Source organism: Sphaerodactylus townsendi, linkage group LG01, assembly GCF_021028975.2.
Source record: "Sphaerodactylus townsendi isolate TG3544 linkage group LG01, MPM_Stown_v2.3, whole genome shotgun sequence".
Classification (NCBI taxonomy): Eukaryota; Metazoa; Chordata; class Lepidosauria; order Squamata; family Sphaerodactylidae; genus Sphaerodactylus; species Sphaerodactylus townsendi.
The window spans coordinates 141193004-141219758 of record NC_059425.1 but is presented as its reverse complement, the minus strand read 5'-3'; the positions used below and the strand labels follow the sequence as shown (position 1 = coordinate 141219758).

Sequence of the window (26755 nt, the reverse complement as noted above, 5' to 3'; positions counted from 1 at the left end):
TCGTTTGATAGCCAGATATAAGAATAAAGGACACAAATTCACTTTGTCTCCACTAATTTGTAATTAGTACTTCCAACTAGAAGCCAGGAGGTACATGTACTGTACATAATGCAGACATCCTAGAATATGTAAAAAGTAGAGTATGCACACTAGAGTTACCCACTAGAGTGACTATAGCTCAGGATTCTTGGTAGATGAATGCAAAGAGAAAGTTCCCTAAGAGGTTTTTAACTGTAACAGGCACGGTCATATGGAAGGATCATTAGAGCACTCATTAATATTCATTAGTGCTTATCTTAATACAACTGCATAAGACATCCACTGATGAAACAGCAGGGGAGGGTTTCTGAACTTGGGTCTTGCTTTATATTGTAGAACTGTAGGATTAGCCAAACTCATGATAGATGTGAGAATGGAATGTTCATGCTATTACTTATTATTGTGGATTCTATAATATGCTAATCGGTATACTGTGATGATTAAGAGCAAGCAGAGAGAAGTCCCCAGTTCAAATTTTCTCCCCACACATGTATTGCGTACATGAACAGAAACACCTAGAGCCAGTTGCATGCATCAATGACAGAATGGCAAAATGCTTCCTTAAAGTCATCACAGTTGTGTTACTTCATATTAATGAGTAACCTGCTCCCCATAAATGATATATGATAACCCAGTTTATTTTCAAATTAGTTTAATTTTTAGTTTAATACAACCCAATCTTCATTGTTCATTGCTGGCATAACACTTATTGAACTAAATATTTGAACCAGCATAACATGTATTGCTTCCACCTAGAACAAAATCCAAATTTTCCACAGTAGTATTAGTGCTCCTTTCATTTCATATATTGTTGGTTCCTTTGTGCTTTCTGTTGTTTTCTTACACCAGGCAGCTTGGCGGTTTTATTCTACTGATTCCAGACGAACAAACCTGACAGCCACCTGGCGATATTATGAAAGTATCCTTCCATCCCTCAGGCATGTATCAGTGCTATGAATGATACAAAAAGCCATGACTTGTATTGGGTTACTAATATGCTTTTCCATTTTTGTTTTATCCCCTGCTCCCTCTTGCCTTTTTTCTTTATCATATATCCTGCACGTAGTGTGTATGGCGTAGTTATGCGGCTGATGAGAAATCGGTTTCCATTGCTACCTGGAAGCCTCATTTGAAGGCCTTGCATACCTGTAGCCCTACAAAGTAGGTAAAAAAAATTGGCAGCTGGTGCTGTTCTCAATGTCTGTTTGAACTTATTAAAATCAGTGTTTGGTGTGTCTTGTTCTGTTGCTTTCTTTCTCTCTTTTTCTCCAGCCCCTGCCTGTTTCCATTTAATTCCCTTCATTATTATACTCATTCAAACATAGGACCAATATAATTCCTAGGTTCTGTGCTTCTCAGACAATGTAACAGTAAAGACATAAAATGTCCCCCCCCCCCACCAAGACCTCAAAAACCTGCCAAAAATTCATCTTCTAATACCATCTAGGCAAAATATCACCTGTTTGACTCAATTAATGCTAATTCATTCTATTTCACACGGTTTGGAGCACAGTCATTGTACATTTATAGAAGCTTACACCTGCTGATTTCATTGGATCTTTGTTTCATAATTCATACTAATAATGCTTATGGAGAGAATAAAAAGTTTCCCTCAATCTTGGAACTTAAGAATCCTTGGCTGTATAAATTAGTACTTTGAACACTCAGATCAATGGACTAAAATAATTTTATTAACAATGGCCTTAAGACCAGAAAAGACATAGGGCCCTGAGATTAGAAAACACAAACAGTTGGTTAATTCACTACAAACAAGTTACTGGTGCTTTTAGTTCTCAATACAGAAATCTATTTTCTATAGAAGCTTGTTGTCCTTATCGTCAGTTGGAGCCATATGTATTTCTCTTCATGAAAGAAACCTGAGTAAGCAAATGCTAGCAATAAACATCATGCAGGGACAACACTTTATTCTCATTAGCGATGTTGTACCGATATGATTCATGGAAAAACATCCCTTTTCAGTGAGAGGGGATGTTGTAGTGAAACGATTATGCTATTGAAAATGCATATATTTTAGGAAAACAGCCAAGACAGGAGACTATGTTTGGATTTCCCATTCTTTTTAATTTAAAAGTAGTAATGGCGGCATTCCTCTTTATTAGAGCAGTTGTGCTGGGGGAGGATTAATATTTCTCCCTGTGATTTCCCAATTGAAATCTCTCCACCTGCCTACACCAAATTTGCTACTGTCCCACTCTGAGGAAAAACTTATAGGCATCCTACAAGTACCTATTTTTTTCCACAAGTAAACAACATCCGGGGGGGGGGGGGGGGGTCAAATACACACACACACACATATATCAGTTCTGTTTCTCCAGTCAAATTAGTAACTTTCTATGACTGCTCTGAAGTAAAGAAGCAGAACACTTGGAAATCCAGCCAGCAAAACAAAATATTCTAAATAATGCTTGTTTTCGGTCCCTAATATCACTTCAGATATACTTAACTGTAAACATGTATCCTCAACAAAGAGGCAGCCCCTACACATCTGAGAGCAGAATTTGATCAAAGTAAACAAGCTCATTGCCCTAGTTGAGCAGATCCCACAGGATTTTATCAAAATTTCACATTAAGTATAATCAAATTTCAATTTAAAATGCATATAATAAGTTAGGCTTGCTTGTACAGGTTATGTCAACAATAAAATTGGAAAGAAATACATATTAAAGTAGGACATCAAGACATCAAGAACTGTTCTATATAGCTGCCCCACAGTAGCAGGGATGAGGTATACTAGAACAGGGGTTCCAACTGCCAAATTTAGATGGTGAAACTTTAACACTTGCCTCCTCTGCAGAAAGCCTGGGTGTGATCCTGGAGTCCTCCTTGTCTATGGAGGCCCAGGTCACACATACAACCACACTGACTTTCTTCCAACCCTACCAGGCTAGCCAGTTGGCCCTTATTTGTCTTTCTCAGACCAAGCCACAGTGATCCATGTGTCGGTCACCTCCAGGCTAGATTACTGTAACTTGCTCTACGTTGGCCTACCCCTGAGACTTCTCCAGAAACTGCAATTGGTCCAGATTGTGGTGGCGGGAGTACTCAGAACATTGGTGAAGGGACATGTAAGATCTATCCTCACTGCCTGCACTGGTTACCAGTTGAGTTCCAGATCATTTTCAATGTTTTGGTGTTAACCTTTAAGGCCTTGAGTGGTCTGGGACCACTTTTATCTTCTGGACCGCATCTCCTCATACTGCCCGCCAAGGAACCTACGTTCCTCCAATAGTAGCCGATTAGTGGTCCCTGGCCCCAGAGACATATGGCTGACTTCTACTACAGCCAGGGCTTTTTTGGCCCTGGCTCCTACATGGTACCTGCCTTGCTGGAAGACATCAAAGCTCTCCAGGACATCAGTTCCAGAGAGTATGTAAAGACCAAAGTGTTCCACCAGGCTTACAATTAAAGCCATACAAGATTTGTAGAGACATGCTGGCTCTGATAATTTCCCCCTTAGGTGCTAGTATGAGTTTTAAGGCCAATGTTGATTTACTGCCAACTGGAGAAAGTGCTTGTTTTAAATTACGTTTATGAAAATTATATATTTATTGTGATTTTAATATGTATGTTAGCTGCTGTAATCCTAGCTCTGTCTAGGGTGGGTAGGATAGAGTGATAGATAGATGGATAGAGAGAGAGAGAGAGAGAGGGAGGGAGGGAGGGAGGGAGGGAGGGATAGGGGGATAGATAGAGGGATAGATAGAGGGATAGATAGAGGGATAGAGTGAGTGATTTCTTGCCTGGTAACCTGAGCAATTTGCCAGAAGTGAAACATTCTAATTTTTAATACATCATAACCATTGCCATATTTTTTTTAAAATGTCACCTACCCACATGGAAAGGCTAAAAAAACAGGAAAGGCTAAAAAATGAATAGATTCTGAGCTGGAGGTTTTCATGCTTAGAAATTTTGGGGGGTGGGGGTTGTGCTGCAAAAAACAATATTACTTCTCACAGAAAATATCAGAACACTTCTGCATGGGGGAGGATACTATTGTCAACAAAAGATGGTCATTACTATTAATATAAATCAGTACACGGAAGCAAGGTATTCATCTGAGATGAGCGGGCCAGTTATCTGTGCATAGGTACAGAAATACAATTTAGTTGAGCAGTGCAATCCAGGGGGAGGGAACTGTGCCATACCCAGGGATGTCTCCTAAGAGGGCCACTGCACCACGCCAAGCACCAGAAAAGAACCAAAAAAAGGCAGAGATGAGGAAAGGGGGTGTGGCTCAGGAGCACCCGCATAGAGCGGGTGGGACAGGGATCTTTATTGACAAATAACAGACAGCAGGGACATGGAAGAACAGGGGAGAAGCTAAATGCAGAGGCAGCCCAGGATCAGGGAACGGCCAGGGCTAGGCAAAGGGTGAAGGGAGGGGTGACCCTAATGTGCCCCCAAAGGAGGCCCCTGCATCAGTGCAAATGTTCTGGCACCATGGTCGCCCCATTTCCATAGCACTTTCAGCCCCTGTTGTCAATTGCTTTGGAAAAGACAGAAAATACAAGCCACTGCAAGTATTTTCTAAGAGCTCTGCTTACACCTTCGCAAGACTGTCACCTTTCTTGTATCCTCAGGAAGACAGTTCCTAGAACAGGAACATTTGCCAAGAAGGATTAAGCCAATGCAGATACAGTTGTTATTTCTCTAAGCGAAGGTACAGATAATAATCCCTGGTCTAGTGACTGGAACTTCCCTAAGTGGATGACCACCATCTTGAGTTGAACACAGAAGCAAATTGTAAGCCAGTACAGATAATAATCCCTGGTCTAGTGACTGGAACTTCCCTAAGTGGATGACCACCATCTTGAGTTGAACACAGAAGCAAGTTGTAAGCCAGTACAGTGATCATAAACTTGGGGTAACACATGGAATGCTTAATCAGGCAGCAATCTTGATATACATTCTGCACCAACAGAAGCTTCTACATTGTCTTCATGGGCAGTCCTATGTACAGGGCATTACAGTAGTGCAAATTGGATTAGTAGGTCTATCTCACTATGGGCGAGTCCCGACTGAGAAATTAAAGGCGGATACATCCAGGTTTCAAAAGAAACAGTACCTTTTCATCACACATTCTCCCTCCCCACTCCACTGAAGACTTTGATGTTTATTAAGGATTCAAGCATTGTAACACTCCCCACGAACACGTGATCTGCTCAGTGGGTGTGTTGTTCCTCATTCTGATTGGCTGTCGCATTGGGGTGAGACCTATTTTTGCTTTGTTTTTTCATGCGCATCTACATAACTACATCACTACGTAGCTGTGTTGGTGGAATTTGATTGGCTATTGGGTCAGAGCAGGAACATTACTCTGCCCCTGATTGAAAATGCGTATTCTTATTTTTGTTTTTATGTTGCTAAGTAGGCCCATATGAACAATTTTACAAATCGTCTCGTAGCAACGTTATTACGCCCAGCACCCAGCAAAAAAAAAAAGCTGTGCACGCTTGGCGCACAGCCCATTGCACTCTGATTGGCTGGAAGGCTCCAAGGGCAGGAACAGTAAGACACATCTGTCCCATTTCTCTCTACCGAAACAGCTTTGGCGCTTGATTGGCTAAAAGGTGCACTTCAATCCAGGTTCTGAAAAAACGTGTGATGAGGGGGGGAACGTGCACCAGAATCTTGATGAATCTGTGTTTGGCACTTGAGCGGTGGGGAGTTCTTATTAAAAGCGTGATTGATCACGTGAATATCACACAAAATCACCCGTGAGGAATCGCCCATCGTCTAAAAAGGGAGATAACTTCTAGGAAACTGAAAAAAGGCCCTTCTACCACCCTGTTTAACTGTTTTTGTCAAGAAAAAGAGCTGGATCTAACAAAACTCCTAAGTAACTGTGACTAATAGTGATAAAAGATGGGCAGCACAGGTCTCTCCAAAACCTCATTCTTTCCAATCAGCATCCCTCTATTTCGGCAGATACCAAAAGCTGACTAGTACATTTCAAAAGGTGACCCAAACAAGTTCATAATGGCACTTTGCTGCGAGCAAATGTCAAACTCCAAGATAACAAGTATTTTATTGTAAACATGATTTATTGTATAAAAATTCATTTATTTATATTGTTGTCTTCCCAAACAGACATTTATACTTCAGTATATTTTATTCATAAATTATTTTGGTTATGTAAACAACCACAGTCTATTGAAAAGAAATTATAATGCTGTTTTAAACTATGTAAAATTATGTGGCATCAAACTTTTGATGTGAAAATTCTAGTCCTAAAAATCAAATCAAACCTTATTCATTATTTTTTATACACTGATCTAATAACAAGCCTACAGCTTTCTGTTATCTGTTTAAGCACTGCATTTTGCTTAAATGAATGCTTTGCCAACTTACTCTGTGGTGGTATGTACTAAGCATCTTGAACATTTGAGATACCATTTGGTTTTTTTTTTTCCTAATATCACAGTAATTATCAGTTTCCGCTTGAATGTTTTGTATTTGCTTCATAGAATATTAATGATTAATCATATTAATTTAATTAACACATCCATCCGTAATTTAATATTGATCTAACTTTGTAACCATGTGATGATGACGGCTAGCATAACAAATTTCTTTTCCTCCACATCCCCTTCTCCCATTCTTTGACATCTGAAGGAAAGAACAAGGGGACGCATCCAGCAGGTTTGTGATGTTTGTTTCATTTTTAAAAAACAACACTAAAATATTATTTGGAAATATGTGTTCGTATTTGGTAGTGCAGGATCAAAATATACTCACACAGTGCTGCATGAATAAAGGTCACGCTTAGTACAATTACAGGAAAGGGGAAAAATCATTGGGATTCTGATTTGTATAAAATTCTTATTGTCAGGGAAACAGAATTCTATTCAATATCATTTATACATTGCATTCTAAAACAACTTGTAGCCTACCACTAAATACTGGTAGTTACTTATATAAGGATTTGATTAAGCCTTTGGCTATTGAAGTCTTTTCTTATGATAAATAAAACGGCAGCCAGTTGAACACGAGATGCAGCTTTCAAGGCTTATTCTTCCTCATTACAGGCAACTGAGATGTTTAAATTAACATTTTATTCATGAGATAAATGAACTGGTCTTCCCACATGTATTACAGAGTTCATAAATTGAAATTCCTGGATGTGCTGTCCCCAAATTACAGAATGCCATCTTTTTAAAAATGTATCACCATGAATTCTGGCCCCCTTTTTAAAATAAGGTATGCTTTTATGTTCAAAAATAAGATCAGTATCTAGTTCAATATATGCTAATTACATTTAGAGAGTGTCTTGTTAGATTTGGAAAGGGCACAGATATTACAGATATGACATACTTGCTAATCAGTGTTAATGGAAACTGTAATATTGCAGGTGAAAATTCTTTTAAAGCAGCCTAAAACCTGGATAACTCAGACTAGCCCAATCTTGAAAGCTCAACAGAGTTGGCCCTGGCTAGTTTTGGGTTGGAGACCTCCCAGAAATTCCACAGTACTGACACAGAGGCAGGCAATGGCAGACCGTCTCTGAATGTCTTGTTCCTCACAACCGTATAGGGTTGTCATAAGTCAGCTTTGTTTTGATGGCACTTTCTATCAGAGGCGTATCGGGGGAAATGGCAGCAAGAGACAAATTGTCTCCAGGCATCCCCCACACTGTGCCAGGGGGCAGGGCTCCACCCCCCTCCCTCTAGCTGCACCTCCCCTCCCCCAGGCTCCCAGAGCCTGGCAGCTGGCAGCCCAGCTTCTGCCCTCCCCTCTGGGGAGAGCAGAAGAGACTGCCATCCTCTGAGAGGTACTTTTATAAGCACTGAGGCTGGAGGCAGAGCTCAGGGGTGTGTGGCAATGCCCCCCTCCCCGCACCCAGGGTAGGGCCATGCCCCCAAGCTCCCAAAGGGGAGGGCAAAAGCCAGGCTCCCGGGGGAGGGCCGGGGGATGGGGTGGAGTCCTCGAGTGTCCTTTACCTCACCCATGTCAATGACAACTTGGGCAGTGCCGAGGAAACCTGAAGACAACAAAGCAGCAGGACTTCCTGCTGCCTCGTTGTCTTTGCACCGGACCTAGTCACTTGGGGGGCTAATTTTGCACCCCCCACGTGACCAGATTAGTGGCACCTGAGGACAAGGGGTACCCCTTGTCCCTGGACAGATACGCCACTGCTTTCTATCACCACCAAGAATATGATACTTGATTCCACTGCTACAATAACTATTCTGTTATTTTTCTACATTTGTTTCCACAACCACATCCTACCCCAAATTACATTTTCTGTACTGGAAAGGACAGATATGGGGGTCTAGGAAAAGTAAGATTGTTTGAAAGAACTCATAGTACAGTCTCTCTCCCATTGATGTGCTAGTTTTAGTGTTTTTAATATACATTTCTGAGATGATTTGATAACCCTTCGTTTGCTCCTCAGAAACCAGGTAACTATAACTACTTCAATGAAAATGAAAAAAAGAACAGAATTCTTCCTACTTAGAAGGCAACTGTGGGAATTGAATTATAATCTAAACTAAGAATTAGCCATCCAAAGCATAGCTACAGACAAGAGTTGTTACAACTTTATAATATCCTTACATTTCAGTGGTATATAAGAACTTTGAAATCATTGAGACTGTAGCTGACTGAATCGTGGTTGACTGAAAATAGGTTAAATCTTCATCTTGGTTAAATCTTCATCTTATAGTTTCTATTTTTCTAGCACATGATTAACTTGTGCCTTCCTCTATGATACATGTGCATTCTATGCTTTGTACATTGATTCCTATCTAAACTCGCAGAGGAAGTATATTATGACTATCATACCATCCCTTACCTGAAACCGAATTCCTTAGAAAGAACAGTCATACTGTCTCATTTTGGCTAAAGAGGGTTGCCATTCTGTCAGTGGAGCCTGGAGATCTCCCCAGATTACAACTGAACTCCAGAGGACAGACATCAACTTACCTGGAGAAAATGTCTGCTTTGAAGGGTGACTTCTTTGGCATTATATCCATCTTAGGTTCTCACCCTCCCCAGGCTCCATCCTTAAATTTCTAAGGATTTCCCAACCATGAGTTGGCAACCCTACAGTACCTTCATTTTAAGCACACAATTACCCTTGGAATGATAAGAGAGTTCTGACCTGGATAGCGTCAGGCTAGCTTGATCTAACGCAGGGGGTCTGCAACCTGCGGCTCTCCAATTGGCCATGGTGGCAGGGGCTGATGGGAATTGTAGTCCATGAACATCTGGAGAGCTGCAGGTTGCAGACCCCTGATCTAATGAGATCTCAGAAGCTAAGCAGGATTGACCATAGTGAGTATTTGGATGGGCAACCTCCAAGGAACACCAGTGCTGAAACATAGAGGCAGGGAGTGCCAAACCATCTGCAAACTCTCCTGCCTTGAAAACCTTATAGGGTCATCATAAGTCAGCTGTGACATGACAGCTCAAAAAAGAGAACACCCATTGAATTGGATACTAGTTCTTTTCTCCAGGAAGCAGGTATTTCCATCTCTGGGAAACATTATTCCCAGGGTTTCAGGACCCTCATGAAGGGGCAGAAGGCTGCAGGGAAGGAGGGAGCCAAGTCACTCCATCCCTCTTACATGAGTTAGCCAATAAAGGAGACCTTAGGGCAGTGGCATAGTGCCCACAGGGTGGGGGGCACAATGCCCCGGGTGGAGCCACAGAGGAGGCGTGGGGGGGACATGGCAGGGGCATTCTGGGGTGGGCAAATGCGTGCCCCGAGCACAGTTTCCCCTTGCTCTGCCTCTGCCATAGGGTTGCTAGGACTCCCTCTAGGGCAGGAGACCTCATAGCAGCTGCCCTTTCAGTCCATCAACAGTCCAAGTGGCAGCTGGAGAAAAAAAATGCCAGCACTGTCTTTCCAGCTATTTTGTCACCAGAGGAAACCGAGTTGTGATGTAGGGTAGCTCTAGGAATCACCAGAAGCGTTATGGTTTTATAGCTTAGCAACACTTATGGACCTGGGCCTTTTTCTCATTCTCTTTTTTCTCACTTTTCTCACTCATTCATGTTTCTTCAGGATTTTTTTCAGTTCTGCATGTATTTTTCTTCTGCTAGTGGCCAATTTGATATCACACTTGCTTAAGTCCAGCCCATCTCCAGCAGATTTAAATTGCAGCATATTGGCAATAAAACTTTATAAGCATACTGATGTTACAATTATCAAAACAAAACAAAACAAAAACAAGTCTTCCAGTGGTATGGCAGGGAAAATAGAGGCTCTAAGGGACTGCAGTGAAGTGAAGCAGAAGAAAAGCCAGAAGGTAGATGATATAGCAGGATAACATGGCTTGCTCAAAAAAAAGAAAAAAAAACCTTCCAGTTGTTCCATCTCCAGCAATAGGAATCCTATCAGTACCCTGTATTACAGTTACAGCCCCATCCAAAGGAGGGGGGAATCTGCTGTTGGGAGCAGTGTGAGGCCACAATGGTGGAATTTCCCTCCCTGGGGCACTTGCACTAGCAAAGGGGTGGATTTGCTGGTGGGAAGCCACAGCAGATCTGCCCGGCAGTGGATACGGCACTTAGAGCCACACCAGTGTTCCTGTGCTCCCCGCCGCCAGTTTAGTGGGGGTAGTCCAGGGCGTGGACAGGGGAGAAGTGACACTAGTTGGCTCCCAGCTAGCCATCGCCCCTGCTGCACTGGTGGTCGGGGTTGTGGACTTATGCCACCTTTTGAAGAGCAGAAGTCTATTAAGCCCAAGGGGGGTTTCTGGTGGTGAGCAGGCTTTTTTGTGTTGGTAGCCTCCACACGCCATCAGGAAGCCTTCTTGGGAGCTGAAGGCCAGTGAGGCTGCAATGCCACAGGTGGGTGGCCAGCCTGTTTGATGGGGCTGAAAATGAGTTTGGAACTGGAGTTTCGCCTCTTCCTTCTAACATCCGTATAAATTGCTGTTTTTCATACGTGATAGTCTAACTTAACACTTATGCTGCATCCACTAGTCTTGCCTAATTTGCATGATTTGTCATTGTTTAAAACCAGTGCAGCTTCAGGCTATACTCCAAATTCAATTTCAAACTTTTTAAACACTCTTTTTAAAATCAGTATATTGGACTTTAATATTATTTATCTCTTGTAAAGAGCATTTCAGCATGTAAATTCCTCACACTTATTTTCTCATTTATACTTACAACAATCTTGTGGGGTTAGTCCAGGAACTATCATTTACCCAAAGCTGCATAGTGAGTATAAATGGGAAATTTAATTTAGTACTCAGAATGAAATCAAATATTTGATATGCTGAACAAAACTAACTTGTGTTTGTGAAAAGCAGGAGACCATATTTGTTAGTTGTTCTACCTGTCTCCATTCCACCAATTAAGATCTTTTACACCAGTCTTGCTTTCTGTGTCCCAGCCTGCAGAGGTGAAGTTTGGCTGATGTCTGTCATACTCTCCTTTAGGTGCTCTGCCAAAATACATCTTTTTAACCAGACTTTTAACTAAGATTAATCTCTTTAAAAAATTTACAACCTATTTCTAGCCCAAAAAGTAGATTATGAAGACTGTTTTTGTACTATTTTTATGCTAAGGCTGGGTTGTTCATTGTTTATTTAAAATGTGAAATTTACATTAACCAGCCAAGCAGTTGAAACCTCCAAAAGGACAAGGAATCTATTAAAGGCTGTATTTTTATTTATATTGTCCTTTTTTCTAATTTCATTGAGGAGATCAATATCTAATGTAGATGATTTAATTATTTAAATACACTCTCTCTTTACTTTTTCAATTACAATGGACAAAGCTGCTTTTCTCAACAGGTCCATCATACAGTGGCTCGTGACTTAAAGTACAATCCAAAGGGGGAGGGGGTGCAAAGCCACACTTGAAGCCGCGTGACCCATGTGCCAGCATCAGTTTCACTTGCTCTGGCAAAACAGAAATGGATGCCAACACAGGGGCACTTCAGCTGGCATAGAGGAGGCAAGCGGCAGCACAACGCCCAGTGGAAACCTCAATGCTGGCACTCCTCTGGGCATTCCCAGGAGTGGAGTTGACTTTAGTCAGCTTCCTGTGGCCTTTTGGCCCAGTAGCACCCACTTTTGCTGGCATGGGCTTACTCTGGCAAAACGGCAGCCATTGGGATGCATAGGGGGTTTGCAGGGCAGCTGCAGATTTCTTTCCTGTATATCAGCAGTCCATGTGACTGACAGTGCAATCCTAAGAAGAGTTACTCCATTCTGAGCACATTGAAATCAGTGGCCTTAGACTTAGGATTAAACTTTAAGTCCCTTGCGTGTGATACATACCCATGTCACCCTTTGGCATTCCTGCTGATGTTGGCTTCTTGTAGTATAGAGGAAAATCATGCGGAAGGAACATTCTCATGGGAAGACCTTTTACACACAGCAGCTTGCTTTTAATACACCCGTTACAATAGCAGCTATGTCTTGAGAAGTTTGTCATAGTCAAACAATGCACAGTATGAACAAAAGTCACTTTCATTAAACTGAAACATGAACAGCTTGTTCAGATGTCCACGGTGATGTCCATAACAAAAAATGTTTTAGCTTTCCTCCACTTAGTTGTTTATTTGAAAAATAGGACTGAGAGAACAGGTTTAAAACTTCTTTCGATGAAACCAAATTTCTGTATATTTCTTGTATTTTATGTCCTATTTCTAAACATCCTGGGTAAAATTAATTCTTCACAGGAATCTAGTATGATATATCACATTTAAGATTAATGCTGAGGTTGTAATTCAAGATCTACAGTAGAGAAATGAATTTTAGTGAAGTAGGCTTTCACCATCCACTTACAATAAAGTAATACTTTTTTATCCTGATGTTGTACTCCAGAAGCTCCTATTACAAATTGCAGGGATTTTGTCTAAGATAAATGTAAGGGAAAGGCCAGTGCTTTGACTCTCTTTTCCAGATAAAGGTTATCATAGTCTCAGTTGACTTCTGTTTGTCAAGGAAAACCTCAATTTTAACAATTGGCTTTCTGTTTTATATGAGTGAACCATTGTAGAAAATTGGTAGAGGCCTCTCTTGGCTTACGTGGAAAACCTAACCCTTTCCTTATATAATGCTTAGTAATATGATCCTCTATTTCCCCTCACTCCTAGTAAGCTTTATAGTAATAAACAGAAGCTCTTCAGGATGTACACCTCTCGGAAACATAGGTATCCAGCATCCTGTCTAACACATGATATTTGGGAATGCCAACTAACATAAGGTGCATGAAGAGTTTATTTCCCTTCCTAATGCTTTACAGTTTTTACTCCTCAAAGGGCCCTTTCATGATTTGGGCTGGATCCCCTACCCTTCTTTGCCACAAGTGCTTGTAATTTTCCTTTGTGCTTGCTGCCTGCAATTTTATACCAAAATAGAAAAAAAAAGTTCTTACGAATTTTGTGTCAGTACCTAAACTATCCATGCAGTGGCATAATTGCAATGTTTTAGTGCACCTTGGTTTGTTTGATATTAGCTGTGTTGTTCTGACTGAAATGCTTAAGCTAAGAAAGAGATACAGAGGTTTTAAATAACTATATTTTCCTAAGTTCAGGAAGATAGTTGCAGTAATGATGTTTATGATATTTGCCTCTTAAATTATGCAGAATTATATGCTACATATGAAGACAGTAATGAACTATTGCACTTCCCCACTTTGTGAGAATTGTAGTAGGCCAGTTTTAGTGTATAGAACTGCATATGCTAAAACAATTATTTTCTTCAGTTGGAATATATTGACCTCTTTGTCATTTTCTAAAAATATTAATTCCACTATGTGGAATCTCCTGGGGAAAATTCCTTGTTTTCTGCACAAAAGTAGTTGCATCAAATTTTCTGAGTCTGAAAAACAAAACAAAATGTATTTTTAATTCATAAAACTGTACTGTTACCTTTTTAACGTTAAGCAAAAATAATGTGGGATATTCTAATTCTTTACAGCCTTAATATAGGCACATTAGTTACCATGGGTAAAAATGTATAAGAATGAAGTGATTAAAGACAAAAGTTGCTCTCTGATATTCCTCTGTTAGGCCCATGAATATGCTCTGAACATGATGAACACTCAACAGATTCCATCCTGAAATGTAATGATGATCACATGTACTCCAAAAAACAATTTTGTGGGTGATGCTCCACATAGCAAACCAATGGTGTGAAAGAGGTCCCCATTTGGTGCCAGTAGTTTTCCCCATGCCATTGTAGTCAATCTCTTTCTTCCTTTTTTCCAGTCTGTGAATCACAGGTGAAAAGGTTGATAGAATTACTGTGAAACGTTCATAAAGTTGCCTTTTCAGTGTGGGAATCAGATCTAAGGCTACTTCTTTCGTCAACCTCATATTCCTCAAATATGGGTTATAATTCCAAGAAACTAATGGTGTCAGGGAAATTTTTCTTTGTAGCCCTGAAATGGTTCCACAGTGACATCTAGTGCATCAAGGAGATATAAACAAGTCAGAAAAATACAATCACTAAAGAAAAGTGTATATATACCTATGATGTACCTATCTTATAAAAGATAAGAAACAAATGCCTTATTAGAAGAGTTTTGAGCTCATTCTTACTCAGTTAATTTCAACCCAAATTCTAAGTCATCTGACTTCTCAAATCCTCCATCTTTTTCCAGTCTATGCCATGTTTGAATGTTGATCTTTCTTGATTAGCTGAAAATTGAAAAGAATTATTTGGCTGCTCACATTTATCAGATAATTTAATGAACTCCTTAGTTCTTTCGCACATGTACTAATTAGCAAATGCATACATTTGATATATATTTTACTGTTTACAAAACAATCCTCTAGTGTACTCTTCAAGCTTAAAGCATGGGATATGAAGTATACTAAATGGTTTTGTTTTTCTTGTTCATTTAAAATTGGAATCTGAATAAATGTTTATATTAAATATCTAGCCTGGTTTCCTTGACTTTGCTTCCATTAGACAGAGGGCTATAACTATGCATCCTTAATAATATAGGCATATATTACATCATTTTACACAGTCTGCTAGAATTGTTGTTGTACAGAGTTTAGAAAACGTTACTTTTGTCATTTAGGCACTCTGAAATCATAATCCATCTACTGGTTCTAGATGGGCTATATACCTCCCTCAGCTTAGTAGGGCATGTCTGGGAGCAAGCCCCTGCCATCACCTGATGGATGCTCTGTTGCTGATCTACGGGCAGGTGCTGTTCTGTTAGAGCTTACCCTGGATGGGAAGTGATCCATGAATCCTGGCTGCCATCACTGCATCCTTGTAATGAGTGAAACGTGTACCATGGACCATGGCATTGAAGGGATCTGGAGAAGGGATCTGACTCAGCTTTGACATTCCATGAACTTAATCATAGGCACTTATCAACTTTAATTTCTGATTGTCAGCATTACTTCACTTGTATAAGCTTCAGTCCCTGCCCACCTGTAAATTCCGCTGAGTCAGAAGCTTGTCCCATATTTGCCTAGCAACTGTAACAACATTTCCTCTTTCCTTATTCCCAGCAAAAATGGCCTGAGTAAGGGTTAAAATTTAACTGTGACAAGCAATTGCATATTTAAGAGCCAAAAGCGAATGTTATTTATTAATAGATTTTATAATGGATTTTAATTTATATTATATTTTTGTATAAGTGGAGTGCTATGTATTCACATGTACTCTGATTTTAAACTATTGGCTGGCCAAAAGGCCGTAATAATAAATATCTATCATATTTAAGAGCATACCAAAGCAATTGCATATTTAAGAGCATACCAAAGAATTCTATGCTATCTATTCAGAGCTAAATATACATACTGATTTAGGAAACAGTACTGTTCACTTGGCCTTTGATATGAGAATCTTGTTTCTCATTGCACCCTGTTGTAGATATAATCCAGTCTAGAAAGGATCAATTGAATGTGACAATTCAAACTAGTCACATGTCAAATATAGTCATGTGTCAGGCCCCTTCTACACAGCACTGGGAGAGCAGGCAGGATAAAGTAGCCCGCTCTCCTGCTGTCCCATTCAAATGCCTCTGTGCAGGCAAGAAACAGAGCTTCGCACCTACGCACGCAGGAGCATCTTTTTTAAAAAGAAAAACCTCTCATCTCTCATGCTGTGCAGCTGTGTGGGGAAGACCTTTAAAAATCTGCATTACAACTGAAGAATTGCTGATAGTGCGATTCTTGAAAAAAACAGGTTGGGGGGAACACGGGGTGGACTTGCATTAGGAGCAGGATCCGTGCAAAGTTCCCCCACCCCCACATGAATTTTATACCTTGGTTAGCCCGGGTTTATTGGCCCTAGTCAGACTCTGCTTGTTGAACATTCTGGAGCTCTGAAGGGTGTTATAAGTAAGCCTACAGGGAAGCAGGAACCACTGGCTGCCTTCGTACAGTTGTCCCTGATAATTCAGGCAAAAGATCAATAAGTCAATAAAAGACAGATAAAATAAGCGGACATAAGCAGAGTGCCGGTAGTCGACATCTCTGGTTTCCCTATGTGCTTGCCTACAGCTTTCTCCAGAATCTCCAGGGGAACTTCAACATTCTTAACATCTTGGTTTATACGTCTCCCATTTTGACATGATTCAAGAAACCTGTAAACAGCTCTCAGTGTCCACTGTTCTCCCTATTGTAAACCTTTGCCCCATATACCTCAATATGATAAAATTCATCCTTCTCTAATTAAAATTAAGTCACAGTACAATCAGTAATGTTCAGGGATGGCTGAACTGCCACTCTGGACTCCACTGCAGCCTTGGGGTTTGCCACCACCACCTGCGGCTTCTCCATACACACACACATCCTCACTAACTGCAAGCTCCTAGGCAGCCCAGTTCAGAGACACCAAGCCATGGGCCCAGCAGAGACCCATTCACCACTGGGGGGAGGGAAGGCTGGGTGGGTCAAGAGGCTGTCAGGGAAGAGCAGAATGTGACAGTGCCAGGGGATCGGAAGGCGTACAGGCCTTCAGCACACCAAGGTTGCCCTTCTTGGTGAGAATTCTCTCCTCCACACAGGCCCAAGGCCCCAGTGCTGTTCACAGCAGAAAGGAGTAGGATGGAGGAAAGGATAAAAGAGAAGCAGGAGAAGAGAAATCACAAATAAGAGAGAGAGGGACAGAGAAAAAGGAGACATCTCCGAAGACAGACAGAGCAGAGAGGATTTAGAGGATTGGAGAGGAAGGCACGTACCAAGGCCCTAGCTGCCTACTCTTGCCAGAGGCCTGTGGGCTACATTCAGGGACTGCTAGCTGCCAGGACCCAAACCCGTGTCCCAGGCCACTTAAACAGCAACTCCCCAGCCATCAAGAGCCAGAACAGATTGCCCACTGCTGGGAGAAGGAAAGGATGGACAGCACACCTGGTGGGAGCTGGCGGAGTATGTGGAAACCCCTACAAGTAAATAAAATAGTTGTTTTCATTTGTAAATGTGGTTGCATATTTAGTAGGAATGTTATACACAATTCCATATTTTTTTTGTTGCATCTACTGTATTAATTAAAATATACCGGTAGCTCATATGCATATTAAGATAATCAGACTGTAATCCATTAGGCAGCAGTTTGTTCTTCCTGACTGCATTTCAGTTAACACAAGAATTAAATACATTCCCCCAAAAGATCCCCAATCATTTAACCTTTAACAATGAGTGCTTTTACTGGCTAGGAAATGTGAGGAAAACATATATATGTTACACTCGCATTCATATCATACAAAACATATACAATCATACAGTAACATTTTAATGTCAAAATGGACACACTTTCCCCCTATTCACCAGTAGAAAAACTAGTCTAATTCTTTGAATAAATGCTTCACATGTAGGAAAAAGATTGCTAAATATAGAAATAAACATTTAAAGACCTATTGCATACATAAATGCATACTTTTTGTGATTAAGGAAGATTAAATTGAGAATATTACACAAACAGGTACTTTCTGTACTTATGTCTTCAAACATAATTTCTCTGATAGTTTATTTGATTTGCTATTATGTTTAAGATGACCATTAGAAGCTGCTCAGCATGTGCTTGATTTACTCTGTATGGTATCCTGTACCCTGCCTGAGCTATGCTTGAATTTGAATAATATGTACTAGGCTGCATGTACAAAGGTCTTCTGATTATCAAAATGTTTCATAACCACAGCGTCCTATTTTTTTCATTCCATTTCATATAATTGTATAAGAGTAAAATTTTCTTTTTAGATTGCAGCTGGTTAGGCAGTTAGGCAGGGAACAGAACATTTTTATTAGTTTCGTAATAATTGTAGAATACATTTCCATTTTAAATGTTTCGTATTGTCATGCTGCACTAAAATACAAGGACCATGACAGAAGTGGAACAAACAAGGCATCAACTTGATTAGCGGCTATAGCAACTGGCAGATAATCTTTGTCACGTGCAATTTAATGGTCCCAAAAGATTTGCTCCTACAAAAACACTGTCTCTCCAGCACAGGAACCAGTAACATCGAGTCTAGTATTAGATATTTGTAAGTTAAATATCTGAATACCTTCTCTCCATGCAAGAAAATCTTTCCAGTGCAATGACAAAAGTTTAATCCATAAACCTCAAGACAATTCCCTCCTCCTTACTATAAATACTCAAACATATAATCTCTATTTCTATCATATCCATATAATAGTAATTATGAATACTGCTAATATTGTAATATACAATTTTTCTTGGTGAGTAAGTAGTTACAGAAAGCTTAAAAATGTTAACAAAACCTATTAAGCATGCTGTACTTTATGAATTTCTAAACAACTTATATGTTAACAATCAATCTGGAAATATCATCCACAGATAAGCAGTCTGCATCTTTGATGTTTTCAGTTTGTGTCTGAAATTTCAAGTTCTGTGCCATGTGATCCACCAAGCAATAACAAACATCGACAATACAATCACAAACTAGGTTTTCAATCCCAGTGTGTTCTGCTGCTAATCAGGACCAGAAAGTCACTCAGTGTTATGTCACATTTCTGTTAATTTCTCATTTCACTGACAATATTTGTTGGATATTCTATTAATTGTTTAAAATTTCTTTAGACTTCTTTGGTTTTTTGTCATGCCCAAATGAGTGTTGTGAGTAACAAGGAATCTGAAGTCTACTGTCTGCCAATACTGTTTGTGAATTGTTTAAAGATGTCATGACTTGGAAAATGCATGAGTAACAACATTAATCTTGCCTGCTTAACTCTAGCAAGTAGCATGCAAAAATAATAGCACCTCAGAAATATTATTCCTATACAGATTATTAGAAACTCACTGACCTATGCTGTGCAGCCTGAAAACATAAGATATAACAATCTGTTAAAATCTAAGCTTTGCTAAGGTTATGTTCAATTGCATTTTGTTTTATTTTTATTGTAATACAGTGCATAACAAAAAAAATTTCTCAGCAGCTGATGTAGGCAGTAGGAACTACAGGAGAGCCATTGTCCTTGTGACAGAAAAGTGCAGGCATGATTCCTTAAAGGCCAAATCTCCTTGCAGAGTACATCTTGCTATGAGAGGCAATAGCAAGAGAAAGATAGCCATGTGTTTTCTTTCTTCAGAGTCGATCTATAAAGTTGGAGAATGCACACAGAGAGCCATGTATATGCTTTGGGCACATCACTTGATCTAGGGATTCATTCCAGGCATAGAAGCTTCTAGTGCCACTCAGGAGTATTCTGATTTTAATGGAGGGACTCAAAATTATACACAGTGCATATTTGATTGCACGCTGATCTGTCAATCAGGGCCGCTATGTGTACCTGGCTGACATGATACAAAGATGACGGTGGGTTGGACTGAAATAAAATACTCGTTTTCCTTTCACAGTCAGAAATTGAGCTTTAAGGAACGTGTGCGAATGGCTAGCCCAAGAGGACAAAGTATCAAGAATCGACAACCTTCAGTTGGAGACCGAAGATCTCCAAGTACGGACATTACTGCAGAGGGCAGCCCAACAAAAGTGCAGAAGAGCTGGAGTTTCAATGACAGAACTCGCTTCAGACCTTCCCTGCGTTTGAAGAGTTCACAGCCAAAGCCAATGCCAGAAAGTAAGACCATTTAAAAAATAATATTTCGACGACTTGTATTTTCATTTTTAAAGGTTTTTTATCCTATAGCTCTGTGGACGTCTTCAAAATCAGCTACAAGACCAGGAGTATTTGGTAATTGGGAAGATAAACCATTCAGCTGTGAAGTCAGACAAACCATCTTTCCCTTCCTGCTCCTCTATTCCAAAGATGTGAATATTATTACATCTTTGTTCTGTAATTCCATCAGTTTATTTTTATCATCACATTTTTATTTTCCAAATCCTCCAATTTTCATAGTGGTTAAGGCACCCTTATTAGTTGTTGCTAAATGAAATGTTTCTACTGCTGTTGTTCGCACTTCTTCCAGCCTTTCCAATAAATAATTCAATTTGGAGTCAATTTGGAGTCAAGCAAAGTGCAAAAAGTGATTCAATAACAATAACAGGATAATGCCAATGTAAATGAGGGTGGTCTTTGTGAAGGATTAGTCAGAAACTAGAAAATGAGATGCGTGTGTATAAGAGTAGCTGGCAGGAATTCTTGATGACATCATTTTAGCATACCCTTTGTTTCATGGGAGCAGATAAGTTGAGGCTGGGAGGGAAGCTGTCTTGCCAGGCTTAAGGCGTTGTCTTTTCCTAATCACTTTAGGAAATGGTGGGGTGAGTTGTTCTGCAAGTTAATGTTGGTGGAAGGCTTGTCCAGGCAGGTTTTTTGTCTTTATGGCTGTTACGGAGCCAGTGCAGAGGATAGCATCCATCTTGGCACTGCATTCCCAGGCCATCCCTAAGATTGGCGGCAGAGGCGCACCGCAGGTAAATGGCGCCAAGAGACAAATTGTCTCCAGACGCCCTCCCCCCTGCTGCCTCGGCATCTTTGAGCACCCTTGACCCCGCCCATGTGTCATCAGCAGGAGTGGGGTCAGGGGCACCCGGAGATGATGAGGCAGCAGGAAGTCCTGCTGCCTCGTCTCCAAGTGCCCTTGATCCCACCCATGTGTCATCAACATGGGCAGGATTGAGGGCACCCAGCTCCGCCCCCCACTGCTATCTCCTGATCATGTGGGGGGCCAATTTTGCATCCCCCATGTGACCAGAAGAGTGGCACCCAGAGACAAGGGGTACCCATTGTCCCTAGGCAAATACTCCACTGGTTTTCAGGATACGTAGAGGCACTGTAGTCGTACAGACAGCCCCTTCCTCTCCATGGGTTTGTCTGGTAACACTGTGGCATGCGAAACCCAGGAGACACCATGGCTGTTGGACCAAAGCAAGAATGGTTTTGCAAGAGAGAGGGTGAAGGGAAAAAATAAACAACAGACCACAGTGATTTGGAGAAGAGGCTAGAGCTTTTACTGCATACAATTGTAGGAGCACCAGTGCAAGTACAGGACACAGATCCAGCATCTGGTGACCCACTTCTGAGCTAATAACATGAAATGGCCTGGGAAACACCAAAGGTTGCAGAAAATTCCCAAGTTAAATAAGAAGGGAGTTAAAATCCCTTCCAATGGAGGAGTACTCTCCGCAAGTACCTCAAGATCTTATGATGCAACATCACCAGATTCTGGGTGTCATATTTGGGGTTCTGTAGCAAATCTGATAACCATTACTAGAGTAGGCAGGGGTGTGAAGTCAGTGGGGCAGAGTTGGAGGTGTCTAAAATAAATAAGAGAAAATATTATTGAAAATAAGTTTAGTCAGGGGACAGCCTGTCAACTCCTACACCCCCAGGTAACCTGAACCCTGGGAACAACAACAAAGGCAGCTGCAGGGCCACCTACAGGAGCGGAGGCACAGCAGCAGGTTGGCAGCTTTAGAGCAAGCAAGGAGAAACACAGAGTCCTTGCTGGAGCCAAGCTAAGGGAGTGCAGCTAGGGGAGGTTGGCAATTAGTGGGAAGACCATTCTGTATATAAGGCTGTAGGAATAAGGCTGCAGTATGGCAGCAATGTTGTTTTGAGCCTTTGCTTATGTTGATCCTTGCCTTGGACTAAACTCCAGTAAACAATGAAGCACTGGACTGCTTTCTTGACTTCTGCTTTCTGGGAGCCTGGGCCATGACAATACCATTCCATCTGGGCAGACATCTGATGTGGCTTTACTGGGCTCAAGGGCTGCTTTAGAATTGCCTGTTAAAAAAGCCAAAAACAAGGTTAAAATTACCTCTCGGATCAAGCTCCTGGTTTTCCAACCCTGGCACTAGTCACCATCGAATCCACAGTCCAATTCCCCAGTTTGTTGACTGGAGGTCTCTTTTTGATGCCAGTGCCCCAATGTGACCAGCCAGTTCTACAATATCTCTTCTCAGCACCTATCTCAGTCTCCTCGACAGCAAGATCCATCATTTGGTTTCTATCTGCCTGACATCCTCAGTAGCAATCTCTTCCTCATCAGATTCTCCATTGTAATTATGGAGCTGCATGTGGCTCTTTCAGGCTTATACTGCGGCTCTGCGTGGCCTGGAGGTCGGAGGGTAGCATTAGGAGGTAATTTTAGAAAGGTAGGTCGGAGGGTTGCCTGCTCCGTGGGGCTGAGGGGGTTTCTCTGCCCAGCGCCGCTGCATCCCGCAGCACGAGAGGCAGTGGCACCGAAATGGCAGTGGGCAGGCCACAGCTGTCATCTAACTAGACCAGGGGTCGGCAACCCATGGCTCCAGAGCTGCATACAGCTCTTTCACCCTTATACTGCAGCTCCGCGTGGCCTGGAGGTTGGAGGGTAGCATGGGCATGTCCCTCCAGCCCTCCAGAGCACCACTGGAAGGAAATGTGAGTGGAGGGGCCGAACCGGAGGCGGCTCCGTGCGTGAGGGCACTGCTTTTTGCGTCCCCTCCACTCACCTCTCCTTTCAGCACTGATCTGGAGGGCTGGGGGAACACGCCCACGCTGCCCTCAAACCCCTGGAGGTTGGAGGGTAGCATGGGCGTGTCCCTCCAGAGCAGCCGCCATCCCCCCTCTGCCATCCCCCCAGCCGCCATCCCCCACTCTGCCCCACGGAGCAGGCGGCTGCCTGCTCTGTCGGGCAGAAGGGGTTTCCCTGCCCGGCGCCACTGCCTCCCGCAGCGCGAGAGGCGGGGGCACTGGGCAGGCCACAGCCGCCATCCCCTCTCTACCCCACGGAGCAGGTGGCTGCCTGCTCCGTCGGACAGAGGGGGTTTCCCTGCCCGGCACTGCTGCCTCCCGCAGTTTGAGAGGCAGCAGCACTGGGCGGGCCGCAGCCACAATCTCCTCTCTGCCCCACGGAGCAGGCGGCTGCCTGCTGCATTTGGCAGAGGCCGTTTCCCTGCCCGGCGCCTCCGCCTCCCAGCGCTGGAGGGGCTGAACTCTCCAGCTCGGTAGATCTTCGGGGCCATGGAAAACGGATCCAAATGGCTCTTTGGGTGGTAAAGGTTGCCGACTCCTGAACTAGACAAAACGCACCGTTGTATGTGTGTGTCTTCTCTCCATTCATCTATCTGCATCAACATACTCTAGCTTGGGAGGGGGGAGCAATGACATCCAACTACTGGATCTTGGCCATCATAAGCCTAGGATATGCAATCAAGTTCACTATCTTCCTTCATCCAGAGTATTTCTGTCTACTCCACCTGTCCCCGTTCTCCATCAGATGAACTCCCTCCTTTAAAAAGAGGCAAAAAGAACTCATATCTATCTCCCAAAGGGCCTTGATTTATATTCTTGATATTGCCCATGGGATGGAAGTTCCTGCCCCATGCTCTATCTCAGGGGCATCAACTTTTACATAGAAACCAAGAAACCAAATTCCAGATGGTGACCCTTGCTTTCACCTTGCCCCTTCATTACATGTGCCTGCTACGTGTAAGGCTCCACACTCTTCCATTTAACCAGGCTGCACAGAACAACCATAAAAGGAAATGAATATATACACCCCGGGTAGTTGCTGAATATATTAAAATTTCTATCCTTCTGAGGTAACTTCTGGGTTTGAGTCCAGCTAGGAAAAAATTAGGCAGAAAAGAAATGTTAAGCAGAGGAGGGACTCAACCTGCTTGAAATTATTCATCTACCCATCTTTCAACATCACACTTAGTTGCTCAGCAGCAGTCTACTGTTGCTGAATGTGTAGTTTAGTCCCATGAGCAAATTGATTTAGTCTACTATTCCTAAAGGAACATGCACAGGGACAATTCCCCATTTCTGAAATAGTTGGATTTGATCCAGAAAATGTTAAAAGCATTGAACTGAAACAGAACTATACAACAACACAACTATGATGAAACCTTTTCATGCTTTAGTGCTGCACTTAAAACCTTAAATTTGCATTTATCAAACAATTACAGTGAGTTATTAAACTTACAGGATGGATTTGGATTTATTTGATGTTTCTCTCTTACAGCTGATGCCAGCATTGGTACAGATGAGATTTATGATGAAAGAGGATGCCAGTGTGATGTATCCATAGAAGATCTCACCCCAGCACTTAAAACGGTTATCCGAGCAATCAGGTAAATGAAAAATATACTAGTAGGGGAAAAAAACACCTCTTGAAACTTTCTGGACAGATGGTCTGCCTAAAGACAGCTTTATTACATCACAAGTTGAAGGATGTTATGCTTGAACTAAGTTTGGATTTTCTTGCCCTTCAAAAGGTGATGGAATGCTCCATTAGTTGATTACCAGTATTATAATCTATAAGACAAAGAAGGAATGTGTGTTACTCAAATGAGGACAGTACTGAACTTTGAAAAGAAATGGGCATGTAATGCCTTTACTTGAAAGCATGTATAATTAACTCTCAGAGAATGATAGGCCATACAATTATAATGGAGTTCCCTATTCTCTTGGACCAGCTTCAGATTGGGAAGCAAATGTGGAGTAGCATTCATTCAGATCTAAATGGTACAAGCCATCAATATCAAGTCCCTCACATCCATTGAGATCTTTTATTAATCCTCTGAGGGGTGGGTTCTGATGACACACAGGAATATATGTATAGCAGAAAAATGAAACATACATTTACTAGTATATGTTACTTTTACATTTGTCAAAAACCTAGCACTGTGTCCTGTTATCAGATTCTAATATTTTTGATTGAGCAGGTTTCTGTGGTAAGTTTCAGAAGCTAACCTTCCTAACAACTGCAATACTTTTGTGGCTAATCAACATGCTGACACCAGCTCATCATATCAAATATCTACAAGCCTAACATTGACTGCACTGACCTGCAATACTTAGTGCAAACAAGATCAGTACAGAGAGTACAGGAAGCAATAATCTTGCAAAAAGAGTGACAGTGCCCTTGAGTCACTGTGATATCAGCTACTTGTTCTCCAATGTACTCAACATTTATCTTAGAGATTTGCAGCTATCCATTGTTGGGAAAGCTGTTATATAAAAGCAATTAAATGAATAGTTTTACTCAGAAGGTAATAAGACAGCTACATTTTTATAAATCTGCAAACCCTTATGTTCATTTTTTATTTTGTGTCTTAATCTATATCAGGTTTATGCAGTTCATGACCCACTAAGCCACTTATGGACCACAACTCTGAGAACTCAGTTAATTGTCAATAAACTCTTGGGTATCAGCCAAGAAATAAAGAGTTTTCGGGTATAATTTTACCATCAGCATTGTCCACCGAATAAATCAGCCTGGCCCAGATGTGGTGGCAGGCTGGGCCTTGGTGTTTTCTAGGCTGATTGTGCTAGGGATTTTAACATCCATGCTGATGATGCTGTGTCCAGTCGGGTTATGGACCTAGTGTCAACCATGGCAACACTGGGACTCTCCCAAGTTGTTTCACATACCACACACCATGCAGCTCACACCCTAGATTTGATCTTTGGGATTGAGGTGGAGATTGGGCCAATCTCTAGTGATAGACTGCCATTGTTGGACCATCATGCCCTGAATGCCCAGTTAGGTATCCAGACCCTTCCCTATAGAGCCAGTAAGCACATTTATACTCACCCGGGAGACTCGTGGATCTAATTGGTTTCCAGAATGCTCTGCAGCATCTGATGTCTTCAGGTGACTCATGAGATGAGCTGGTGAAAGATTGGCATAGCCATCTTTTTGAAGCCATTGGCAAGATCATCACCCCCCCCCCCCAATAACCTCTTTCCTCCAGTCCCACACTAGCTCTTTGGTATACCTGGGAGCTACAGAGGATGAAGTGGGAGCTAAGACAACTAAAGCGAGTCTGACAAATAACTGATGACAAAGGAGTAAGAACATCTTATAGGGCAGTGATGGTGAACCTTTTCGAGACTGAGTGCCCAAATTGCAACCCAAAACCCACTTATTTATCGCAAAGTGCCAACACGGCAATTTAACCTGAATACTGAGGTTTTAGTTTAGAAAAAACGGTTAGCTCCGAGGCGTGCATTACTCAGGAGTAAGCTTGGTGGTAGTCGGTGGCTTTGCTTTGAAGCAACCGTGCAACTCTTCCAACCTAGGAGGGTTTACTCAGAAGCAAGGTCCATTGCCAGCAACTGAGCTTACTCCCAGGTAAAAGATCGCGCTTTAGTTCACATGAAAATCAGTGGGGTTTAACAGCGCTTAACAGGGTTACCTACACTGCTTCCCCAAAACTAGCTCTTAGGTTTAATGCTAATAATTGAGCCCAGTGGCCCAGGCCAGCCTAGATGTGGGGGAGGGGGGGGGCACTCTGCTTGCAAGTGCCCACAGAGAGGGCTCTGAGTGCCACCTCTGGCACCTGTGCCATAGGTTCACCACCACTGTTATAGGACATTTATGAAAGCCTATGAAATGGCAATGAA

General features: G+C 41.9%; 1 protein-coding gene across 2 annotated transcripts in view; it reads left to right on the top strand.

The window, feature by feature from the left end:
* The window catches only part of KCNQ5 (potassium voltage-gated channel subfamily Q member 5), a 376112-nt gene that overhangs the window by 335016 nt on the left and 14341 nt on the right, over positions 1 to 26755 (top strand). The window contains exons 8-11 of one of the 2 annotated variants that reach the window (XM_048495882.1): positions 1106 to 1200; positions 6676 to 6702; positions 19812 to 20032; positions 24369 to 24477. In XM_048495882.1, the coding sequence (XP_048351839.1) occupies positions 1106 to 1200; positions 6676 to 6702; positions 19812 to 20032; positions 24369 to 24477 (452 nt within the window). The remainder of the gene's footprint in view (positions 1 to 1105; positions 1201 to 6675; positions 6703 to 19811; positions 20033 to 24368; positions 24478 to 26755) is intronic. The other variant, XM_048495892.1, reaches the window with a different exon arrangement.